Source organism: Camelus dromedarius, chromosome 1 (genome assembly GCF_036321535.1).
Source record: "Camelus dromedarius isolate mCamDro1 chromosome 1, mCamDro1.pat, whole genome shotgun sequence".
Taxonomy (NCBI): Eukaryota; Metazoa; Chordata; class Mammalia; order Artiodactyla; family Camelidae; genus Camelus; species Camelus dromedarius.
The window spans coordinates 50,538,856-50,560,344 of NC_087436.1; the positions used below are offsets into that span (position 1 = coordinate 50,538,856).

The 21,489-nt window shown below is 36.6% G+C and overlaps 1 protein-coding gene and 1 long non-coding RNA gene across 2 annotated transcripts in view; one reads left to right on the forward strand and one right to left on the reverse strand.

Annotated features, from left to right (window-relative positions):
• LOC116157762 (uncharacterized) overlaps positions 1-18,192 on the reverse strand; it is an 84,912-nt gene extending 66,720 nt beyond the window's left edge. The window contains exons 1-2 of the long non-coding RNA XR_010382427.1: positions 18,081-18,192; positions 12,563-12,640 (exon numbers count right to left, since the gene is read on the reverse strand). This is a non-coding gene — a long non-coding RNA (uncharacterized LOC116157762). The remainder of the gene's footprint in view (positions 1-12,562; positions 12,641-18,080) is intronic.
• Positions 18,193-18,323: 131 nt separating this feature from the next.
• The window catches only part of CENPE (centromere protein E), a 69,153-nt gene continuing 65,987 nt past the window's right edge, over positions 18,324-21,489 (forward strand). The window contains exons 1-2 of the mRNA XM_031468396.2: positions 18,324-18,428; positions 20,110-20,201. Coding sequence (XP_031324256.2) covers positions 18,373-18,428; positions 20,110-20,201 — 148 coding nt within the window. The 5' untranslated portion in view covers positions 18,324-18,372. The remainder of the gene's footprint in view (positions 18,429-20,109; positions 20,202-21,489) is intronic.

The following is a 21,489-nucleotide window of genomic DNA, read 5'->3' on the forward strand; positions in this document are numbered from 1 at the left end:
CTCTATCAGCCTTGTATATAAAGAAAGAATAAAGAATAATGTTCTTTAATTTTAAGGATAGCACATCTTTTATTTAATGTGTCTTTTTTGCTTTGTTCATCTGAAGGGTGAAAGAAACATTTCATATCTTTATGTGTTATTGCCAAGATGTCTACTGTTGCAAACTCTGGTTTGTATAAGCCATCTATCCAACAAACAGTCTGGCAAAGGTCACTGTGAGTAAAACTGGTGACACAGAAGACGTATCCTTTAAGCCAGTGGTTCTGGGCCAGGAGTGGTAGTACCATATCACATTTGGAAGAATGTGAAGATGTTTTGGTTGTCCCAATAACTAGCAGACGCTGCTGTCACTTAGTGGGTGGGGCCAGGGATGATAAACATCCTGCAAAGCATGCAAGGTTATTCTAACAACAAAAAACTATTCTGCCCAAAGTCCCAATAGTGGCTATATTAAGAAACACATGTTTAAACCATGTTCAGATCACACTTTGAATACTAGAATATTTGACTGTACATTTAAAGGAGTGCAACCGTATCCACCTATTACTATAGTACGCCCTTAGATGACCTTCAGCACTATCCTGCTGTTTGAGTTGAAGTGTTAACTGCCTTGATTTCCATCCCATAAACTCATCAAGCCAAATCCTCACTTGTTCCAGTAAACATGAGCATTTCCTTGGTGCCAATTTGATGATATATGCCACCTCTCATGTGCTCCCTGGGGCAGGTTGTACCCCACTCCTCAGCATGCACAGTGTGACATGCACTTGTGACATGCACAGTGGTAGGTTGTCTGCCAGGCATTTGCTAAAATAGTTTCTCTCCTCAGCTGTGGCCAAAACTCAATGAGCAAAATCCAGGGCCACGTTTGTAGGAGATTTACAGCACGTATGCCCCAGGAAACCAACTGAGAGTCAATGATGTATCTATTGACCATCAAATTTAAGATTTAGAAACTTACAGGTAACTTTCTCAGCTCTTTCTTTTCATATGCCATGATCTCCTTTCATATTTTTTACCAAACAGTTCATAAGAATGATAATTTATCAGAAATCTTCAAATTACTACTTCTTTTGTTATCTAAATCTTTCTCCAAATGAGATGTTGTCGGTAGTGATACCCATCATTGGTTAACTGAGCCTTCTATTTCCTCTTTCTCCTAGTACATCCAGAGCTAAAATGGCTTGATTGCCCCAGGGTGCTAATCAAACTCTTTTTCAATGACAGATGGATAGCTCAACAGCTGTTGACATTTGATAAATCCTTTTGTTCTTATCCCAGAACATTTTGTTTATTCTCATTAAATGCAAAGGGAAGAAATGAAAAACACAAGAGAGAGACCATAGACAAAACTGCTCTTCAGAACACTTTCTAGCTTAATCTATGAGCTATGAAATTAGTGATTATGCTAAATAAGCTGGAAATGTTACAATTTAAAAAGCCTCACAATGTAGCATGCCTACATATATAAGGAAATACATAAATTATGGACATAAACTGCCATTCATATCAACACTGCAAATAGACTTCCTAAAACAGGGTTTGTCAAACTGAGGCCCATAGGCCAAATCCAGCAGCCACCCATTTTTGTATGGCCGAGGAACTAGGAATGGTTTTTACATTTTTGAATGGTTAAAAACAAAAAACAAAAGAGGAATAATATTTTATAATATGTAAAAATTAAATGAAATTAAGTTTCATTTTCTATAAATAGTTTTACTAGAATACCATCACACCTATTCATTTACAAATTGTCTATACATGCTTTCACACCATGATGGCAGAGACCACATAGTCCACAAAGCCTAAAAGATATGTCCATGGTCTTTTAGAGAAAAAGGGGAAGGGTAAAGAGTGTCAGAAAAAGTTTAATTATGTACCTGGATGCTAAGTGAACCCTCTTTGAAAGCAGTACTAGTGGTACAGAAGCCCTGGACCTACATTCCACTTCTGATTCAATAGCAATCTGTTTAACTCAGTCTTTTAAGTTTAGCTTGCTCAACTGTGAAACAGAAATAAGAATATTTAAAATATTTTTTAAAAATTAACTTTTAAAACTTTTAAAAAATAAACTACGTAACTGAAGTATAATATACAAACTATGTATATTATGTATACATAATATATAAACTCAATATATATTCACAAAGTGAACACATTTTTGCAATCTCTACAAATATCAAGGACTATTACCAGCACCCTGAAGTCCCCATCAAGCCCTTACCAATTATAATGCTCCTCTTCCCAAAAAAAAAAAAAACCATCCCAACTATACTGATTTCTAACCCTATTAATTTGCTTCACCTACTTCTGAATTTTATTTAAAATAGATCAAACAATATGTATTCTTTTGTGTCCAGCTTTTTGTGCCCAACATCAAATTTATGAGTTTTACCCATATCACTGTAGGTAGCAGCACTTCATCATTTTCATTCTGTACTTCATTATATGAAACTGCCATAATTTACTTATTCATTCTACTCTTGATGAGCATTTGGTTGTTTCTACCTTTTTGGCCATTGCAAATACCGCTGCTATTAACATTTTTATATGTCTCTTTTGATGCACATATGTACGTATTTCTGTGTGATATATACATAACTTTGTCTTATTTATTTACTTATACCCCAAACTGTTCCAAAAAGTACTAAAGGCAGTTCTAAAAGTTGCAATGTCAGGTTATTAATAGGCAGTATCCAGGTTCTACTTATGTAGGAATTGTCTTTACTAGGAATAAAAGGTGAGACTCTTAAAGTATAAGCTGGAGAGAAACAATGAAACCAAGAAATGGCTACGCATTTTTTAATGCAGAAATGTATGGGCAAGAAAGAATATAAAAGAGAAAAGAAGAGACTATGGAGAGGAAGGGATAAGACAACATGGCAGAAGGCTACAGATTACAGAAATAACTGGCATATAAGAAAAGTCACCAAAAACTTTTAAGAAGAGAAATTTTAAATATTTAATATTAAGTTGTATACACTGTATCATGTAAACCATCTTCACTCATTTCCACCTGAGAAACCAGCTGCCCACACAAATGCCTTTGTTAGTACGTTGGTCAAATTGTTTTTTTCATGAATATCAAGGAAAAGGGGAGTTGTTACACACCTGGAGTAATACAATGCAGAACAGGGTAGCAAAATTTAAAAATCTGCGAACGTGTTAAATGTCTGAAATGATTAAGGTGCTTTGTTTGTTACAGGGCATGGAAGCAAACAAAGATGAATAAGACACAGTTCCACCCTGAAGTCCTACATAATTAGCAATCTATAAAAATTAAATAAATCGTCTTCACAAAATAATGTGGCTTTGTTTAAGCAAGCAAAAAAAAAACCTTTTCCTGGGAAAATTGTTTATGACTATGTTACCTAGTATAGAGTCCTCCTTCCACATCTATAGAAATTTATGAAATACTTTCAAAAATTGTAACACAAAGATTAGGATAATCATTATGAAACTGCTAAACATTGAGTAGATCTCTATTCTAACTTTTAATTTTGAAATAATTGCAGATTCACCTAAAATTGAAAAAAAAAAAACTACAACTGTACAGTGAGGTAGTTTATACTGTCCCCTTCATCTAGTTGCTCCCAATAACGTCTTTCGTAACTATAGTGCAGTGCCAAAACTATGAAAATTACATTGGCACAATCTACAGAGCTCTTTCAGATTTCACTAGTTTTATACGCACTCACGTGTGTATGGAGTTCCATGCAATTTTATCACGTGTAGATTTGTGTGGCCACCACTACCAAGATGCAAATCTGTTCTATCACCACAAGGCTCCCCTTCACCTCTGTACAGCACACCCACACTTCTCCCACCTCCTGTTCCTAACACCTGGCAACTACCAATCTGTTTTCTGTCTCTATAATTTTATTCCAATATATAAATGAAATCAATAAGGTATGAAACCTTTTGAGATTGGTCTTTTTTTTCACTCAGCATTATTACTTTGAGATCTCACCCAAGTGATTGCATGTATCACTGGTTCCTTTTTATTGCTCAGTAGTACTGAACAGTACGAATGTATCAATTTTTGTTTATCCACTTACTTGCTGAAGGTCCTTTGAGTTGTTTCCAGTTTTGGGCCACTACAAATAAAGCTGCTAAGAACACTCTCGTACAGGATTTTGTGTGAACTTGTTTTCATTTCCCTGTGATAAATACCCATAAGTGCAATTGCTGCGTTGTATGGCAAGTGCACATTTAATTTTTTTAAGAACCTGCCGAACTATCTTCCAGAGTGCCTGTACCATTTCACATTCCCACCAACCATGTATGAGTGATTCAATTTCTTTGCAGCCTCACCAACAGCTGATGGTATCATTATTTTTAATTTTAGCCATTCTGATGGGTATATAGGTATATCTTTTAGAAGCAGATAGCTTTTTCAAAAACACCACTCATTACCCCTGACAGCTAAAACATTAACAATGATAGAATAGTCTTTATAATCTAAATAGAAAATGTTTTGTCCTTTGAACTAGAAAGCATGCATATATAAAATATTGTTTTATTTTTTAAGTGAGAAAATGTATATTAAGCACTTGCTTCTTAAAATACAGTAATTGCTAATAGCTAACATTAATTCACACTTACTGGACGAAAGCACATGCCTGATATACATTTTCTCACTTAGAAGAATACGACAGTATTTTACTACTTGCCTCTTCCAGCATTTGTCATTTCTTCCATTCCACTTCTTCCCTCTAAAACACATGCTTTAGTAGTTTTTGTTTTGTTTTGTTTTTTTGCTTTAGTAGTTTTTTAATGAACATGTGTGGGTATATAAATTCTCCTATTTCTATGTCTGCAAATATCTATTCTTTTACTTTTAATCTTATAATAGATTAGCTAGATATAAAATTCTCAATGGTAGTTATTTTACCACAGCACTTTGAGGATAATTACTCTGTTGTCTTCTGTCATATACTACTACTGGTGAGAAGTTTGTTCTCAATCTAACTGCCCTACCTCTTAAGTAATCTCTTTTTCCTTTCCAGATGATTCTAAGATTTTTCTCTTTATTCTTGATATCCCCCCATTTCACAAATTGTGGCTATGTATAGTTACTTTTAATCACTTCACTTGCCCTTTGGGGTATATTTTCAATCCAAAGAATTTCACCTTTCTCAAGTTTTGAAAATTCCTTAGCCATTACCTCTTTGAATATTTCTTATTTCCTCTACTCACTTCTTCTGAAATTCCTGTTAGATTTGAGTATGACTTTTGGAGCCTCTTCAGCTCCACTTCTAATTAATTACATTTTTAAAATTACTTCATCTATCTGGGCTATATGCTGAACAAACTCCTGAGTATTATCTTGTAATCCATTAACTCTGTGATTTTGACTTATAAATTATCTTTTTTTGCTATCTAGTGGCTAAGAACATCTCCTAGAATATAACATCTTAGCTAAAATAAAATGATAAACAAATGTAACAAAGATTCAAAAAGAATATACTTGGAAAAAAAGAATATACTTGATGGCCTTTACCAGAAAAAAAATAGGAGTGATGGAAAACAATCAAATTAAAAACACATTTGTATTTCAACATTTACCATGAAATACTTTAAATTTAAAGTAGGTGTGGTGGGGGAGAGGAAAACAGATCTACAGGTAACGGAAATGTAGCTGGAATTTCAAATCTCTTGATCTAAGCTATTACTAAATATGAGTAAAACAAAAAAATGCAAAATTAGAGCAAAATATTTTTATCTGTTTTGCTCAAAGATGCATCCTAAGTTCTTAGTTCCTGGCATAAAGCGTTATTCAGTTATTAACTGAGGATCACTCAGGAGTACACGGCTGACACAGCGCATCTTGACCTCATGAATACAGTTGACAAAGCTCTTGTTACTTAGGGAACAATTAAAGAAATAAAACTGGATAACAAGTATAATGAGGTAAAGTAATCACTAGTTCATGCTCTTTCTCCACGTTTTATTAGTAGACTGAAGTCATCTTGAATGGTAAAGAAAAGAAAATAGTTTCAAAAAATCTAATTCCAGAGAATTCCATCCATAGTCATCACCTGGAAAATCTGATATAATCCATCTAGAGGCACTTGCTCTAACAGAGGGTCATTAGTTCCATGAGTTGCCTTCTGCCTTAGTAGCCCGCTCCCTACATAATCCAGAGAAGCCCGCAAAAGTTCTATCTTTCCCCTCCCTTTTACTCTGCCTGCAGACCTCCTCTGACTTGTCTAGCTGCTCAAATGGATCTCACTGATGAGACTCCAGAGATCAACGCCTCCAAAGGCAATGGGCTCATAGCAGGCCATGCCCAGATGGTAGGCACAGGAAGGCACATTTTATCCTTGTCTCCATCTTTCCCAGTTCTCACCATAAATCATGAATTCATTCTGGCAACTTTATCCTCAATATCTATCATACTAGGTCAATGACAAAATCTGGTCAAGGGACAAGGATTGCTAAGAATGGTAATTTGGCCCAGCTAGAGAGATTTTCATTTTATTTTACTATTTCTTCAATTATCAAGCAAAAGAGATCAAGGATGTTGATGATGCAAGTGCATTCTGCTCTAACGAGACCAGGGTTTTACGAAGGATCCACAAGTTCAAGGTTTCTGGTTTCATTCACCTTTTAAATAGGAAACATCCAGCCACCACACTGGCTTTGGAAGCAAAGTAGAAAGGACTGCTTTGGAAAGTACCTTTTTCTCTCTGGGAGTGTTTGAGGAACCTCTCACCTGTGGTTCCCTTGATACAGGTTATGACTCCCCTGGCTGTCTGCTCATGACTGGAGGGCTTTGGAAAAAGCCCCACTCAAGGTGAACCACTCTAACCTCCTTTTAATGGGTGTACATCTAGTCTGTAAGAAATAACACAGGAACGAGTGCCCAGGTTTGGGATTGATCATTTCTTTCCCTAAGTTTATTTTTAATGAAATATTATGTGCACAGAGTTTACAAATCAACTAGTGCTAAAAAGCTTAAAATAAAAACAGCAGTCTCTACTCCTTATCTACTACCCACTCCTGCTCCTCGGAGGCAGCCGCTTTCAAATCTCTTAGGCAGGTAACGTGGGCACTGAACTCTGTTTCCAAATAACAGGTGCATAAACTCCTGCAGAACTGGGTTATTATCACTGGGTTTATTGGGTGTTTTTTTTTTTTTCAGTCTGAAGAAGCCAAGGTTGGCAGTAAGATAAAGGGATGAACTATTTTTCAGGGGCTTCCATTTTCAGTTAACTCTCCAATAGTTTGCCACAAGATGACAGGTTATCTCACAAACAGAACACTCAAATTATAAACCTGTTTAGAAGAAATTGAAAAATAAACAATCAAGGGTACACTCTAACAAAGAGCTCAATGATTTGCCGTAGTGAGTACTACTATCAGGTTTTCAAATAAATCCGTAACATTATTACTCTGTGCATCAAGAAAATTCAGGTGTTCCTACACATACATTTGTAAAAATACTTCCAAAATAAATTTTCAAGAACCAAACTAAACAGTTTTTTCAGAATACTTAGAGAAACATATGCAGCAATAAAGTTAGACCAGGACATTTTACTGGTGAGCAGATCTTATACTTCACCAAATTAAATAAATGTTTTATTATAAAAATTCAGTGTATCCTCTTGTACTAGGATATACACAGTAGTGACTGTAAAAGTCAAAGAAGCAAAAAACCACATACATGGAAATCATAATCAAAACAATCACTCTTACCCACTGTGCAAATGTAATGTATGTGCCCCACTTGTTAACTTGTTCTACTAATTACTGATGCAACATTCTTCATGGATTCTGGAATAAAATGATGCAGTTCTCAATATTACTGACATACACTCATTTCAATGTATGTCTGATTACTGCAGAGATGGCTCTAAGCCTTAAAAAATTACATATTAGGGCCCATTCTAGTTGCAGTACATATAAATGAACATTTTCAGGCAGACAGTTACTTCATGGGTATTTTCAGCTGCTTCTCTCAGTACAGAAACCTCTTTGAGGACAATCATTTTCTACAGGCATTAAACTATCTGCATTCCATCTCTTATAATATTATGAAGTTGCTGAGGGCATGATAAATGTCATCAACTGATGCTTCAAAAAGATATACATCAGGTATTTAAATAATTTAAAAAGTGGAATATATGGAAAATGAGACAGAGTCCTGCTCTCAAAGAGCTTACTGCCTAGTTAGGAAGTCATATGATGCTTCAAGTTATAAGTACTATTTATGGTACCACAGGAACACTGAGGATAAAGAACCAAAGGCTCCTTGGAAAATGATGTTTGAACTGATTCTGGGAAAAAAAAAATCGGAGCTAGTCACAAGAAAGAAGGGGAGGTATCAGTGGTGCACAAGAAGGCAAGAGTTCAAAAATATTTAGGGAAAAAAAAACCCATAGGACTTGTTGGTTTGTTGGTTGTGAGCTCTGAGTGAGAGCAGTAGTTAAAAGTAACTTCCAATTTTTTTCTCTTAGATAAGTGGGTTTTTGTTGAACCAGCTGAAAATTACAACAAAGTAGACAGAATTAATTTAATGAAAAATATGAGGCTAGTTTGGGAAATTGTGAGATGCCTGTGGGATGCTCATGTGATGTCCAGTAGAGTTAGATGTACATTTCTAAAGCCTAAGAAAGATTTTAGTTTAGAGATATGGATTTGGGAGTTAACAGCCTACAGATGGCAACTAAAACAATGGTAGGGGACAGAGAATAAAAAGAGAAGAGGACTTTGAATGAAGTCATTGGGCACCATAATGTCTAAGAATAAGGCAAAGATAAGGAGCTTATCAAAGAGACCAAAGAACGATGGCCAGAAAGAAGAGAACCAGGGAAGGAATGTATGTTATAATCAAAGGGATTAGAGCTATACTATCCAATACAGTGCCTGCCAGTCCCATGTGGCTACTGAGGACTTGAAATGTGCCTAGTGCACCTGAAGAATTAAATTTTTAATTTTATTAAGAGTTGATAATTGATTCAGTTTCGGGGAAACTTTTAGGTTTTTAGAGATTGTCATTCTACGTGAAGTAAGCCACAAAGAGAAAGAAAAATACTGTATGATATAACTTATACATGAAATCTAAAAAAAAAGACAAATGAACTTATTTGCAAAACAGAAACAGACTCACAGACATAGAAAGAAAACTTACGGCTTCCAGGCGGAAGGGAGTGGGAAGGGATAAATTGGGAGTTCGAGATTTGTAGATACTAACTATTATATATAAAACAGATAAATAAGTTTCTACTGTATAACACAGGGAACTATATTCAATATGTTATAGTAACCTATAATGAAAAAGCATATGAAAATGAATATATGTTCATGTATGACTGAAGCATTATGCTGTACACCAGAAATTGTCACATTGTAACTGACTATACTTCAATAAAAATATATATACATTGAAAAAAAAAGAATTGTGATTTACAGTGAGTATAAAATACACTGTGAACTTTGAAGATTTTTGTATGAAGAAAAGATTTCATTAAAGCTGTTGTACATTGATTACATTGAAATGATAATATTTTTAAGATACTTGGTTAACTAAAATGTTATTAAAGCTAATTTCACTTGTTTCTCTTTTCATTTTTTGAAAGTGGCTAGTAGGTATCATGGATTTCACTTTATTTCTACTGGACATAGAGTATTTCAGGAAAGATGTAATCATAACTGTTGGGAGACAATTCTCCATAGGTTTCATGTTTCTGTAGATCTTGTAAGTGAAGCACTGTGTGCCCCTTATTCCAACATATCTTTTCAAGGATATTTGTATAAGGAACAGCCTTTGGAAAATGGAGATAATGCAGAGAAAAGAGAAGGCATACCTACTTATTGATCATTATAAAAGATATAGATTCCTTAAGCTCAGGGTTCCTCCTTTGTAATTTAATCCACTATGTGTACAAGTGTCTCTTGATCCTCTTTGCACTTTCTTGTGGGGATTGGGGTTCAGAAAACTAGTACAAAATGATACTCTGGCTACTGTTACTGCAGTAATAGTAATAAATTTTTATTTTTTGTGAGTAATAAACTTTTCTTCATCCCTGACCCAGAACTCTTGGGTCTTCTACCAGCATCCATGAAACTGTGGCAGGCTGACTTGTCAGCTTACAAAAAGGGTAAAATCTCAGATATTTCACAGTTCTTGACAGTGATACTGTCAGTCATATATTGCTGTATAACAAACTGCCCTAAAATTTAGTAGCTTAAAAAAATAACAATTAAAGACAGACACATACATAAGTGGAATGAAATAAAGAATCCAGAAATAGATACAAACAGAAAGATCAAATGACTTTTTTAGAAAAGGACAAAGTTAATTCCATGTAGTAAAGATAATCTTTTCAGTGAATGGTGCTGACACAAATGACTACGCATATGCCAAAAATGAACATAAACCCATGCCCCACACCTTATATAAAAATTAACTCAAAATAGATCATAGACATAATTTAAAATCTAAACCTATAAAACTTTAGAAATAAACATAGGAGAAAATCTTTGTGACCCTGGGTTGGGCCAATAGTTCTTATATATGATACCAGAAGTACAAACCATAGAAGAAAGACACAATAAATTGGGCTTCATAAAAATCACAATCATGTGCTATGTGAAAACATCATTAAAACAAGTCCTAAATTGAGAGCATATATATGTAAATAACATCTGGTAAAGGACTTGTATCTAGGATATATAAAGAACTCTATAGACTTAAAAGAAAACAACCAACCGAACTTTCAAAAGTAAGCAAAATATCTGAATAGATAAACAATCCACATGAAAAAAATGGGCATAAGAGCAAAGGACTATTTAATAGAAAAGAATAATTCAGAAAATAAGATGTAAGTATTACTAATAAGCAATGAAAGGATAGTCAATCCTATTTGCAGTCAGGGAACTGCAAGTTAAAACAATAATGAAATATCATTTTCTCCATAAAACTGAAAAAATAGAAATATTGATAATATCAAGTGATGGTGAAGGAACAGAAAAATGAACACTCACATACCCTTGATTGTAGTATAATTGGTTGAAATTATTTAGGAAGCAATTTGGTAGTACTTATAATTCAAAATAAACGTATCATTTGGGTCAATATTTTGACTTCTATCAATCTACTCTACAAAAATAAAAGCATGAGAGTGTAAAGATGTCTAGAGATGGATTCTGTCTTATAAGCTATATAGAAAAATTGGCAACAATCTAAAGATCCATAAAAGAATGGTGCAGGCTGTAGGAGTGGGAGAGCTGGGCGGTGAGACATGGTCTGCCTAACAGCCGTGGTTTCTCAGGAAGGATGAGGATGGGAACCAGGGTTGAGAAAAGAAGGGCGGATTTGAAACAGTCAATGAGAGAAAGAGGAAGGATATTCACCAAGGACGAGGGAGGAAAAGTGCACCCGTGAAGTTTTTATTATCTAGTCCTAGAAGTAGCAACCTAAGTGCAAGACAGGCTGGCCGTCTAGTCTTGCTTTCTGGCCAGAAAGCGAAGAAGGGACTTTGGTGGGCTGCCATCAGTCTCTGTGGCGTTGTGACTACCTTAGATTTTGTCTGTAATGTAGATTGCTTTTCCCACCCTCTCACACATCCATATTCTACTTGACACTCATCTATACTCAATTTTTACATTTCTTTTTTTATGAAAACATCACAGACTTATTGAAGCTGACAAGAACCTTAGAAATACCAGTTTCCTCATTTTGTGGCTGAGAAAATGGTGAATCACAGAGATAAATGATTTTACAGTGTGGCATAGTTTATAAATGATGCAGTTGGACTGACCCAGGTCAGTGCAGTTTCTGTGATGCTACACAAATCTTGTGTAACAATGACTAAAAGGAAAGGGACACTATCTGTGATCCTTACAAACAGTTACCACAAAATTAAGGCAAGGCTTGTGCTTTGGAAATTAAATATTGTATCTATTAAAGAAAAATTACTCCTACTGAAAGTGATGGTATGATATAAATATATTGCAACTAATTTTATGTGAAATACATAAAAAGTGAGCACAAGTGAGTATTTTGAATTTGTGCATATTTGTAATACCAGGAGCTTCTCCAAGTCCTGAAATTTGCACCACATTTAAGTACTGCAAAACACTGTCTAAGGCTAGGCCATGCTTTTGGAAGGATAACAGTGCCCTCTGCAGCTTCAGCAGAAATAAACACAGTTTTGACAGAAACAAAAAACCAAAAAAGTCATTTAAACATCAACGTGGAAGTGTATGCAATTAACATGCCTCAGAAATTCATTTTGTCTTAAGCTGAATGAAAATATTTATGCAAAGCTCACATTTTAAGAAAAGCACACTACAGCATGTATAGCAGATACTATTTGTGTCAAAAGACATGCAATATAGAAAAGGATACATACATGTGCGTATCTACAGATTAATTTGAAGACAACACTCTAGGATATGGCACAGTTGCCTTTAAAGAGACCACCTGGCACCTTGGGGATCAGATGTGGGAAGATTTATTTTCACTGTGACTCTTCTGGTACTACTTAAATTTCTTCATCACATGAATGTATTATGGTAAGAAAAAAAATTAATCAATAAAAAATTTAATTACCTTTTAGAGAAATGGTATGCATGCAAATTTTAAGCCTTTCTCTCCAGAAGCTCCATAACTTCAGACAAGTCCTTTAAGCTGTTAAAAACAAAACAACATGCCCAAAATGGAGTTGGAGATGCTAAGCCCCACGTCAGCAAAACCAGGATTTAATGTAATTACAGTTTTAGCTCACCCAAAAATGGACTCTTAAGCCAGTATATCAGGAATCACCTAATTAGCACTAGTTAGGTAATCTGCCTGACAGACTCCAAACCATCCCCTGAAGAAAAGTAACTTTTCAGTTACAAACCCACTTTTCTGCCAAGTGTAAGTTCCTTGTTTCCACACCCATCTGCCTATGAAAGTCCTTCATTTTACACAAGTCCTTGCAGCTCTTTTCTATCTGTTCCACTGGATGCCACCTGATTCTAATTAATTTTTCCTCAGTTAAACTTGTAAAAATTTTAATATACCTCTGCTTATCTTTTAACAAATCTCTTTGCCTTCCCTAATCATTTATTTTAAATTGAAATATAGCTTCCTTAACTCTGTTTTCTTATTAGATACAACCCAGCATCTTCACAATTTAGCTATGAGAAAAGTCATCTATATTAGTTCACATTTGGTTAACCAAACAAATACTGAATAGACTATAAAAGAGCAGACTATTTCAGTTACAGTTTTTAATCTACTAACCAATTTCTTAAAGTTGGGAGAAACTAGTCAATATTCACTAATTAAGATATTAATAATTATGAAATAGTACACAATGAAAGTATTTTCTAACTCAGTCCTCCTCTTCAAAAGAATCTAGGTATATTCCGTGTATCTTTCCAAAAATTATGTCAATATTATTGAGCAAGTGAATATGGTAATTTATATGTAATATTATTTAGTAATAAATGTCAACTTATTGAGTAACTGAATAAACAAAATTTTAAGTTGAATGTTTATGATACTCTAAGTATCTTTCTAGGGTTAGAGGTAAACCAAAACTAAGTCACTAACGTCTCAGAGCTAACACTCTAGTGGGAGAAGGCAGATAATATAAACAAAAATGAATACATATATATTGTATCTGAAAGTTATAAGTAGTATTTTAAAAGAAAAGTAAAGAAACAGAGGTAGTAGACAAGAAAGTTGTTATTTATACAGAGAGTTCTGAGGAGGTGACATGTAAGCAGATGCCAGAAGTAAATGAAAGAATGAAACCTGGGTATCTAGGTAAGAGCCTACCAGGCAGAGCACAAAGAGGGAGTCTGTCTAGTATTCAAGAAACTACCAAGAGACCAGTGTGGCTAGAGTGGAGAGAGCAAAAGGAAGAGTGGTAGCAGGTTAGGCCAGAGGGGCAACAAGGAGCAGGGCCTGGGAGACAGCTGAGACTATGGGTTTTATTCTGAAAAAAAAGAAAAATCCAGGTAGGGTGGCACTGGAGGTCTTGAGAGAGGATTAACATGATCTAACTTACATTTTTAAAGGATCAACTAAAATTGCTATGTTGAGAATAGACTTAGGGGGGCAGGGGAGGGGTGTGGAGCAAAACAAAAGTAAAAATGTTGGACCAGGTAAACAGTAGAAGTTGTGATAAATGGTTATATTCTGGAATATTTTCTAGGTGAGACAGGAAGGAAGGAGACAGGGCACAAACATTAACGGAATCACAGCAATTAGCACCTAGATGGCGGAAGATTCAATTCAGGAAAACTTGAGGGCAAGATAGCAGGAGATTTGACTTTCAGAACACCCTGAACTTCATTGTAATATATTTGCATGGTAAATGGCACTCCCGCAGGTGCCAAGACAGCTCTAAGGCCGACCATAAAAGGTCAAAAAGTGGGCGGTGGCCAAATTCACGGAAATCCCTACCCCTTCCCCAAAGTAGTTGGACTAATCCTCCCACTTGTTAGCCTATGAAGTTACCAAGCCCATAAAAACTAGCCAACTCTGCACCCTGTGACCTTTTGCTCCCTCACCTTCCAAGATGGCCCATACTTTGTCTATGGAGTGTGTGTCTATTTTACTTCAACTGAAACAGGAGGGAAGGGGGCAGGGCACAGCCACTCAAGGAATGACAGCAGTTCAACACCAAAATGGTGGAAGATTCACCAGAATAGTGGAAGATTCAACTCCTAGTTGGCCTTAAGGATTAAGAGGTTTGACTTCTAGTAGACCTTGAGCTTCATTATATGCTCATTGTAACAGCATGATAAATAACATGCCCGCAGGCGCCATGACAGTCCCAAGGATAAGCACAAAAGGCCAAAGAATGGGCTGTGGCCCAATCCCTGGGAATCTCAGCCCCTTCCCCAGGGCAGTTGGAATGGTCCCACCTGTAGGCATATGAAGCTACTGAGCCCATAAAAACTGACACAACCACACCTAGCGGCCCTTTTTCGCTCCCTCTTCAGAGATGGCCCACACTCTGTCTATGGAGTGTGTACCTACTTTTACTTTAACCTGAGCAACCGATTCCCACACCTCTTTCCTTGCCTTTCTCGTCTTACACTCTATACAGTATGTATCTCTCTAAATAAATCTACCTTTACTCAACAGTGGCTCACACTTGAATTCTTTTCTGCGCGAAGCCAAGGACCCACACTTGTCAGGGCACATCCCAGGGGCTCAACTGAGACCTGGGACATGGTCCTCCTTACGCCCCACATCCATTTTCCTGCATCACAACCCCCCCCCCCCACCACTATGCCTCGTGGCCTCTCTGGCCTTCTGAGATGGCCTACACTTGGACTATGGAGTGTGCATGTCTGAATAAACCTACTTTTACTAAACTATGGCTCGCTCTTGAATTCTTTCCTACAAGAAGACAAGGACCCTCACTTGGTGGGGCACATCCCTGGGACTTGACCAAGACCTGGGACACGGCCATCCTCTCACACTCCATTTTCACGTATCATAGGTAGCCGCAATAGAAATTCATACACTTAATTTAGCCTTTGAGAGAGAAGTCAAGCATCACATCTCCATAGTTTACAGCCTGGGGAACTGAAAGGGTGGACTTGTCACCAACTAATATGCGGAAGCCAGCAGGTTTTCAGGGGAATGTTATGAGTCTGATATTAAAATGTTTGTAATATTTATCAGACATCCAAGATGGGAGAAATTGGGCATGCATTTGCTGATGATATCAGTTTATTAAAGCTAGGGAAATGACTATGTGAGACAGACAGGAATAAAAGGGAAGGAGAGGGATTTAGTGCACACGTGGAGAGATTTTCAGAGTGGAGGAGAGCCAGTGGTTCAAGTAGTTGAAATCTGGAAGACGAGGTAAATGGGCACAGACATTAGGTGGGTAGACAGGTTGGCAGAAGTCAGAGAAAAGTTTCTTCTGGTTGCTTCTATTTTCACAGTGAGATATAAAACAAAACATTGTTTGAAGGAATTACTGAATCCCTTTTCACTTACTTGCTTAAAACCTTCCATAGGCTTTCTCTCACTATCAAAGTAACATTTTATCATGGCAAGGTCCACAGGCACTCTCTCCGTTGCCAAAAATGCTCCAGTCACAGGGGCCTTACTTTTTACTTACACATTCGTTCTGTATTGTCTGCTTCTTCCCACATAAACGTGTTTCATAAGAAACTGGCACCTCCCCGCCACCCTCACCTTATCACTCCCTCTTCCCTGATTTGGCTTTACTTTTCTTCTCAGTCTTCATCATCACTTCATAGATATAGCTATATACATAGACATAAGATACATACAGAGAGATATACAGATATAGATTTGTGAATTATCCATCTCCCCTGAGGGAATAATAGCTTTCTGAGTGCAGGTGCTTTTCTAGTCTATTCACTCTGTGCCTCCTAAGCCTAGAACCACATCTGGCACAAAGTGGGTGCGCAATGAAAATTTGATGACATATTTGAAAAATTACATGAAAAAAAAGGCATGTAAAGCATATAACAGATTGCTTCGCACACAGCAAATCTTCAATAAATGTCAGCTGTTATAATGACAACAAAGATAATCATGACATCAATCATGAGCACAACTATGAAAGTCTCCTCTGTGCTCTTGAACCAACCCCCTCTCTGTTGTTGGAGGCTTTCTTTCCTTGATTATGTGTCCTTTCCTCCTCTTCACAGGCCCCTATCCTTCAGCTAAAAATGTGCAATATTTTTGCCCAGCATTTTTAAAAAATCAGTTAAGACACACTCTTCTTAACTCTGTATTACCTTATTAGATATAGCCACGTTATTTTCAAAGCTTAGTCACCAAAAAAACAGTAGTCTATACTGGCTCACAGTTGGTTAACCAAAGCAAATCTTGAATGAACAAACTCATTTTTATTTTACTGGTTTTTTCTACTAGCTAGTTTTTTTTAAGTTGAATGAAACTGCTTAATACATGCACACTTAAAATATCAATACTCATAAAACAGTATACAATGAAAGATAGATATTTTATCTAATTCAGTCCTCCCTTTCCAAGGAATCTAGGTATATTCTTCCCCAGAAATTATGTATGCATATCCAGACATATAAATATCCTTTGAAAATATCAAATAGGATATACTATGTACACAATCCTGTACTTGTCTTTCTTTTAGCTAATGAAACATCTTGGATGGGTTTCTAAGGTACCCATAAAGAGCTACATCATTCTTTCTACCGGCCACAAAATGTTTCACTGCAGTGATAAAACGCCATCCATTTAACTAGTCTCTTATTGGCATTTAATGTGTTTTCTGTCATTAGCTATTGTGTACAATGCTGCAACTAATAGCTATATATATCCTTGCACAATCCTTCTAATACTTACAAATTTTTAAAAACAGAATAGCTGGCATAAAGGACATATGTACCTTCACTTTTTTATTGATACTGCCATATTATCTTCTAAAATAGTTTTACAAAGTGTGTAGTTTTCTACTCCTCTAAATAGTGAAAAATTATTAGGAACTGCAGGTCATATTTTTCGTGAGAGAAAAGGGGATAATTCCCGACCCTCCTTAAATCAACCAAGGACTGAAATCACTCCTAAAGAAAATGTTAATATTTTTACTATGACACATATTTAAAACAAAGGAAACGAAGCACTATTTCTGGGGAAGAATTATTTAGAATCACTTTCCCATTTCTGCTAATAAAATTTCACCTATTAAATGAGTTTTTTCCAATCTTAATATTTTTTTCCTACGTCAGCTTCTTAGGAACTCACAGCCAATGGAAAACGGAATTCAAAGAAAAACAGAGTAAAGGAAGAACCTAAAATTCCTAGTTTTGAAGGAGTACAAGATTCTTCCGTTTCTGGGCTAGGCAGGGACTTCCAACTCCCGACGTTTGAGGAATTTTTGAGGATTTTTTTTGTTTTTGTTTTTAATTTTAAAAAAGAAACTGTTAGTGTAATTCTTTAAAGGTCCTAATTCTCTCTTAGTGAAGAAAAAATTCTCTGCTTCGTTTTTTTTTTTTTTTTTCCCCACAGATTGCAAACTTTAAGGGTGCGGTGGAGGACGGCATTTGTAAACGGCTACTGCACTTCAACGGTGTTTAGCAAAATTAGTTATTTATGCTATTACCTGGAGAGCCGCTTGCCAGGCGCTTCCCGGACCCCTCTCTGCGACCCCCAAACCCCTTTCTCCTCCAGACCTTTTAACATAACCCACCCTCTCCGCTTATCCGTGGACGCGCCGCCGGCCTCGCGCCCCCGCGCCGCGACGGAGGTGGAACGGCCCGTGACGTCACGAGGCCGCGACTCAATCAGACGCGGCGTTTGGGAAATTTTAAATTTAAAGGCGGGGTGGCCGGTGCGCTCGGAAGCGCCGGACGCTGGGGGGTCTTCGACAGTTTTCTTGGATCCAACCCGACAGGATGGCCGAGGAGGGAGCCGTCGCAGTGTGCGTGCGGGTCCGGCCGCTCAACAGCAGGTAGGTGGGCCAGACTGCACCCAGGTCCCCACTGCGGCTTCCGACGCGGGTCTGAGCCGGAGGAGTGGGTACTCGCTGCTCCTTCCGGCTCCGCTGCCTGAAACTCGGCCACTTACCTGCTTTGTGGCTCATTTCCTTATCTGTAAGTTGACGGGCCAGGATTAGAGGATCTAGAAGATACTTTCCAGGTGTGGGTCTCTTAAATTTATAACTCAGGCTCCCTGACGTTAAAGTCCTTGCTGCCTGTGCTGCACTGCCGTTCCCCAATCTGTGCGCCCCATCCCTCCCTTTTGAAGTCGTATCGGAAAGATCCTTACTGGCAATCATCACAGTTAGTCATTTTACAGTTAACTGACTCTCTCTCCCTCTTTACTGTATACTCCTTGAGAACAAGGAGTAGTCTGTCTTGTTGCATTGTATTTGGTAGACCAAGACTTCATTCAGTCAATGACTGAATTCCACATTCAGAAGTGACTGATACTCATCAATATTGTTTTCTTTTAGTACAATGTACTGTACTAAACTACTATCGTTGCCCTTGGATCTTACATTATAAAGGGGTAGACAGAAAATAAAGTAAAAAATATAGAATGTTAAGTGGTGATACTGGAGTAATAAATGCTATAGAGAAAGAGCAGGACGGGGAAGAAATGAAAATGAAGTATGTCTGTTTCACCAGTCTTGGGCCCTTACCCCATATTGTTAACACATTTTGTGTTTGAGAAATATTTGTTAAATATTACTGAGTGTTTAATAAGTGAGAATATCAAGATGAGGAATTTCCTATTTTTAAGAAGCTCATTAATGCATTAGAAGACAGCTACATAAAGAAACTATTACATACTATATGTAAAATAGATAAACAACAAGTTCCTATGCTACAGCACAGGAAACTATTCAATACCTTGTAATAACCAATTATGAAAAAGAATATATTTATGCACGACTGAATCACTATGCTGTACACTAGAAACTAACAACATTGTGTATCAACTATACTTAAGTAAAAAAAATTTTTTAAGAAACCATTGCAAATACATCATGACAAGTGTTATGATATATGAAGAATGTTTGCTAGAGGAGTCATTAGTCCTTAAATAAGATGACAGTTTAGGGGAGGGACAGGGCTAGTGCAGGAAACTCCTGATACTTTTCATGAATGAAAGAATAGTTAAGATACTTAATAGAAAAGTAAGTCAGGGTATTCCAGGAACAGAGACATTGAATCTGTTATGTTCAGGCGACATTCAGGTAGTTGATTTGTATGAAGTTAGGGTGTATATAAAAATTTAGAGGAAGATAAGTTTAAAGAGAAAAATTATAGTGATCCAGGTCTCATGTGCCAAATTAAGGACTGCGGATGGTTTTTAAAGGTTTTAAGCAAGAAAACAGAATCGGAGTTGCATTTTGAATGTATCTTTTCAGCTGCCAGTACTGGATAGGAAGGTGAGAGTGAAGAGTTTTACAAGGAAACTCCCATGAAAGTGCAGGAAGTCACTGAAACCCCATTTAAAACTGTTGAACCCTCCAAAGTGGATTTTCCACATTTATCTTATTTATGATATGAGTCATTATCATCTTTTAAAATATTCATAAGAAGATGAAATCTTTTAACTTATCTTTCATATAACATAACCTCTATGACCAGTTAGACTAAAATGCAGTGTTTTTGTTCTTTTAGAGAAGAAGCACTTGGAAAAGACACTCAGGTTTACTGGAAAACTGACAATAATACTATTTATCAAGTTGATGGGAGTAAATCCTTCAATTTTGGTAAGTTTATAACAGCATCAAAAGTTAACCTGGTATCCTTTTTCTATTAGGAGTACAAAAGCCTTATGAATAATACTGGATTTGTCACTAAGGATCAGACTAAGCCTTCTATATAAACTGCTTCATTGGAAAATTGTTCATCCATCATTATGATAACTAAGATAATAAATTGATATTTAAAGCATAGTTACAGTAAAAAGAAAATAAGTAAATAAAAAGTAAAACACAGTTATAATCATAGTGCATTGTGACTAAGACTAACATTTTTCGTCTTAATCATTAGTGTACCTGAGGCCTAAAACTGTAAGCCCAAAATACATGGCTTAACATCATCATCTTTAAGATCTTTCTTAGTCTGGTAAATTTTATACTTATTTTTTTCCTAGTCTGAGATAGATATATATATATATATATATATATTTTTTTTTTTTAATAGAGATGCTAGGGATTGAACCCAGGACCTCATACATGCTAAGCATATGCTCTACCACCAAGCTGTACCCACCCCCTAGTTTGGTTTGGTTTTTTTTTTTCAGTTATTTTTCAGAAAACTTTAAAGAATAAATAGTGAAGCTATTCCTTGTTTGTTTGCTAGAAGAGAGCAGAGACCTACCCCTGCTTTTGTGGAGCTAATCGTATGGTGGAGAGAAAGGCTTTAAACAAGTAAACTTATGATGTGAAGTACACTTACACTTATGATGACATAAGCTTTGTGGGAGTTTATAGTGGAGATCTAACTAATCTAGGTATCTGAAATGGTACCACTTACACTGGGACCTGCAGGGTGAGTGAGAGCTAGCTTGTGACTAAAAGGGACTTGGAGACCCTAAAGGTTAATTAGGCTGATTTGTGGCATTAATTTAACATGTATATTGTACTGACAATGTGCCAGACACTGTTCTAAGCACTTCTTGTATATTAACTCATGAAATCCTCCTAACAAGCCTGTGTGTTAGGTACCTTCCCGTTTTAACGAGGAACTGAAGCAGAAAGGCCTGGAGTCACACAGCCAGCAAATGGAAAAGTCAGGCTCCAGATCTATGTTCCAGCCACACTACCGTGCTCCCACTTACTCCCACTGTAGAGCAACAGTGTCATCCTCTCAACAACCCTGGAAATAACAGTGATTAGGCTGTCAAATTTGTGTTAAACTAAAAAGCCACAAAGATGTGTAGAAGAAAAAATGACTCCTGGTAAAGGAATGTTTGACGATAGTAACATAATTTTTAAACGGTAATGTGCCAGAGATGATAACACCTAGATACTTAAGCCAACTCAGGTACCACAG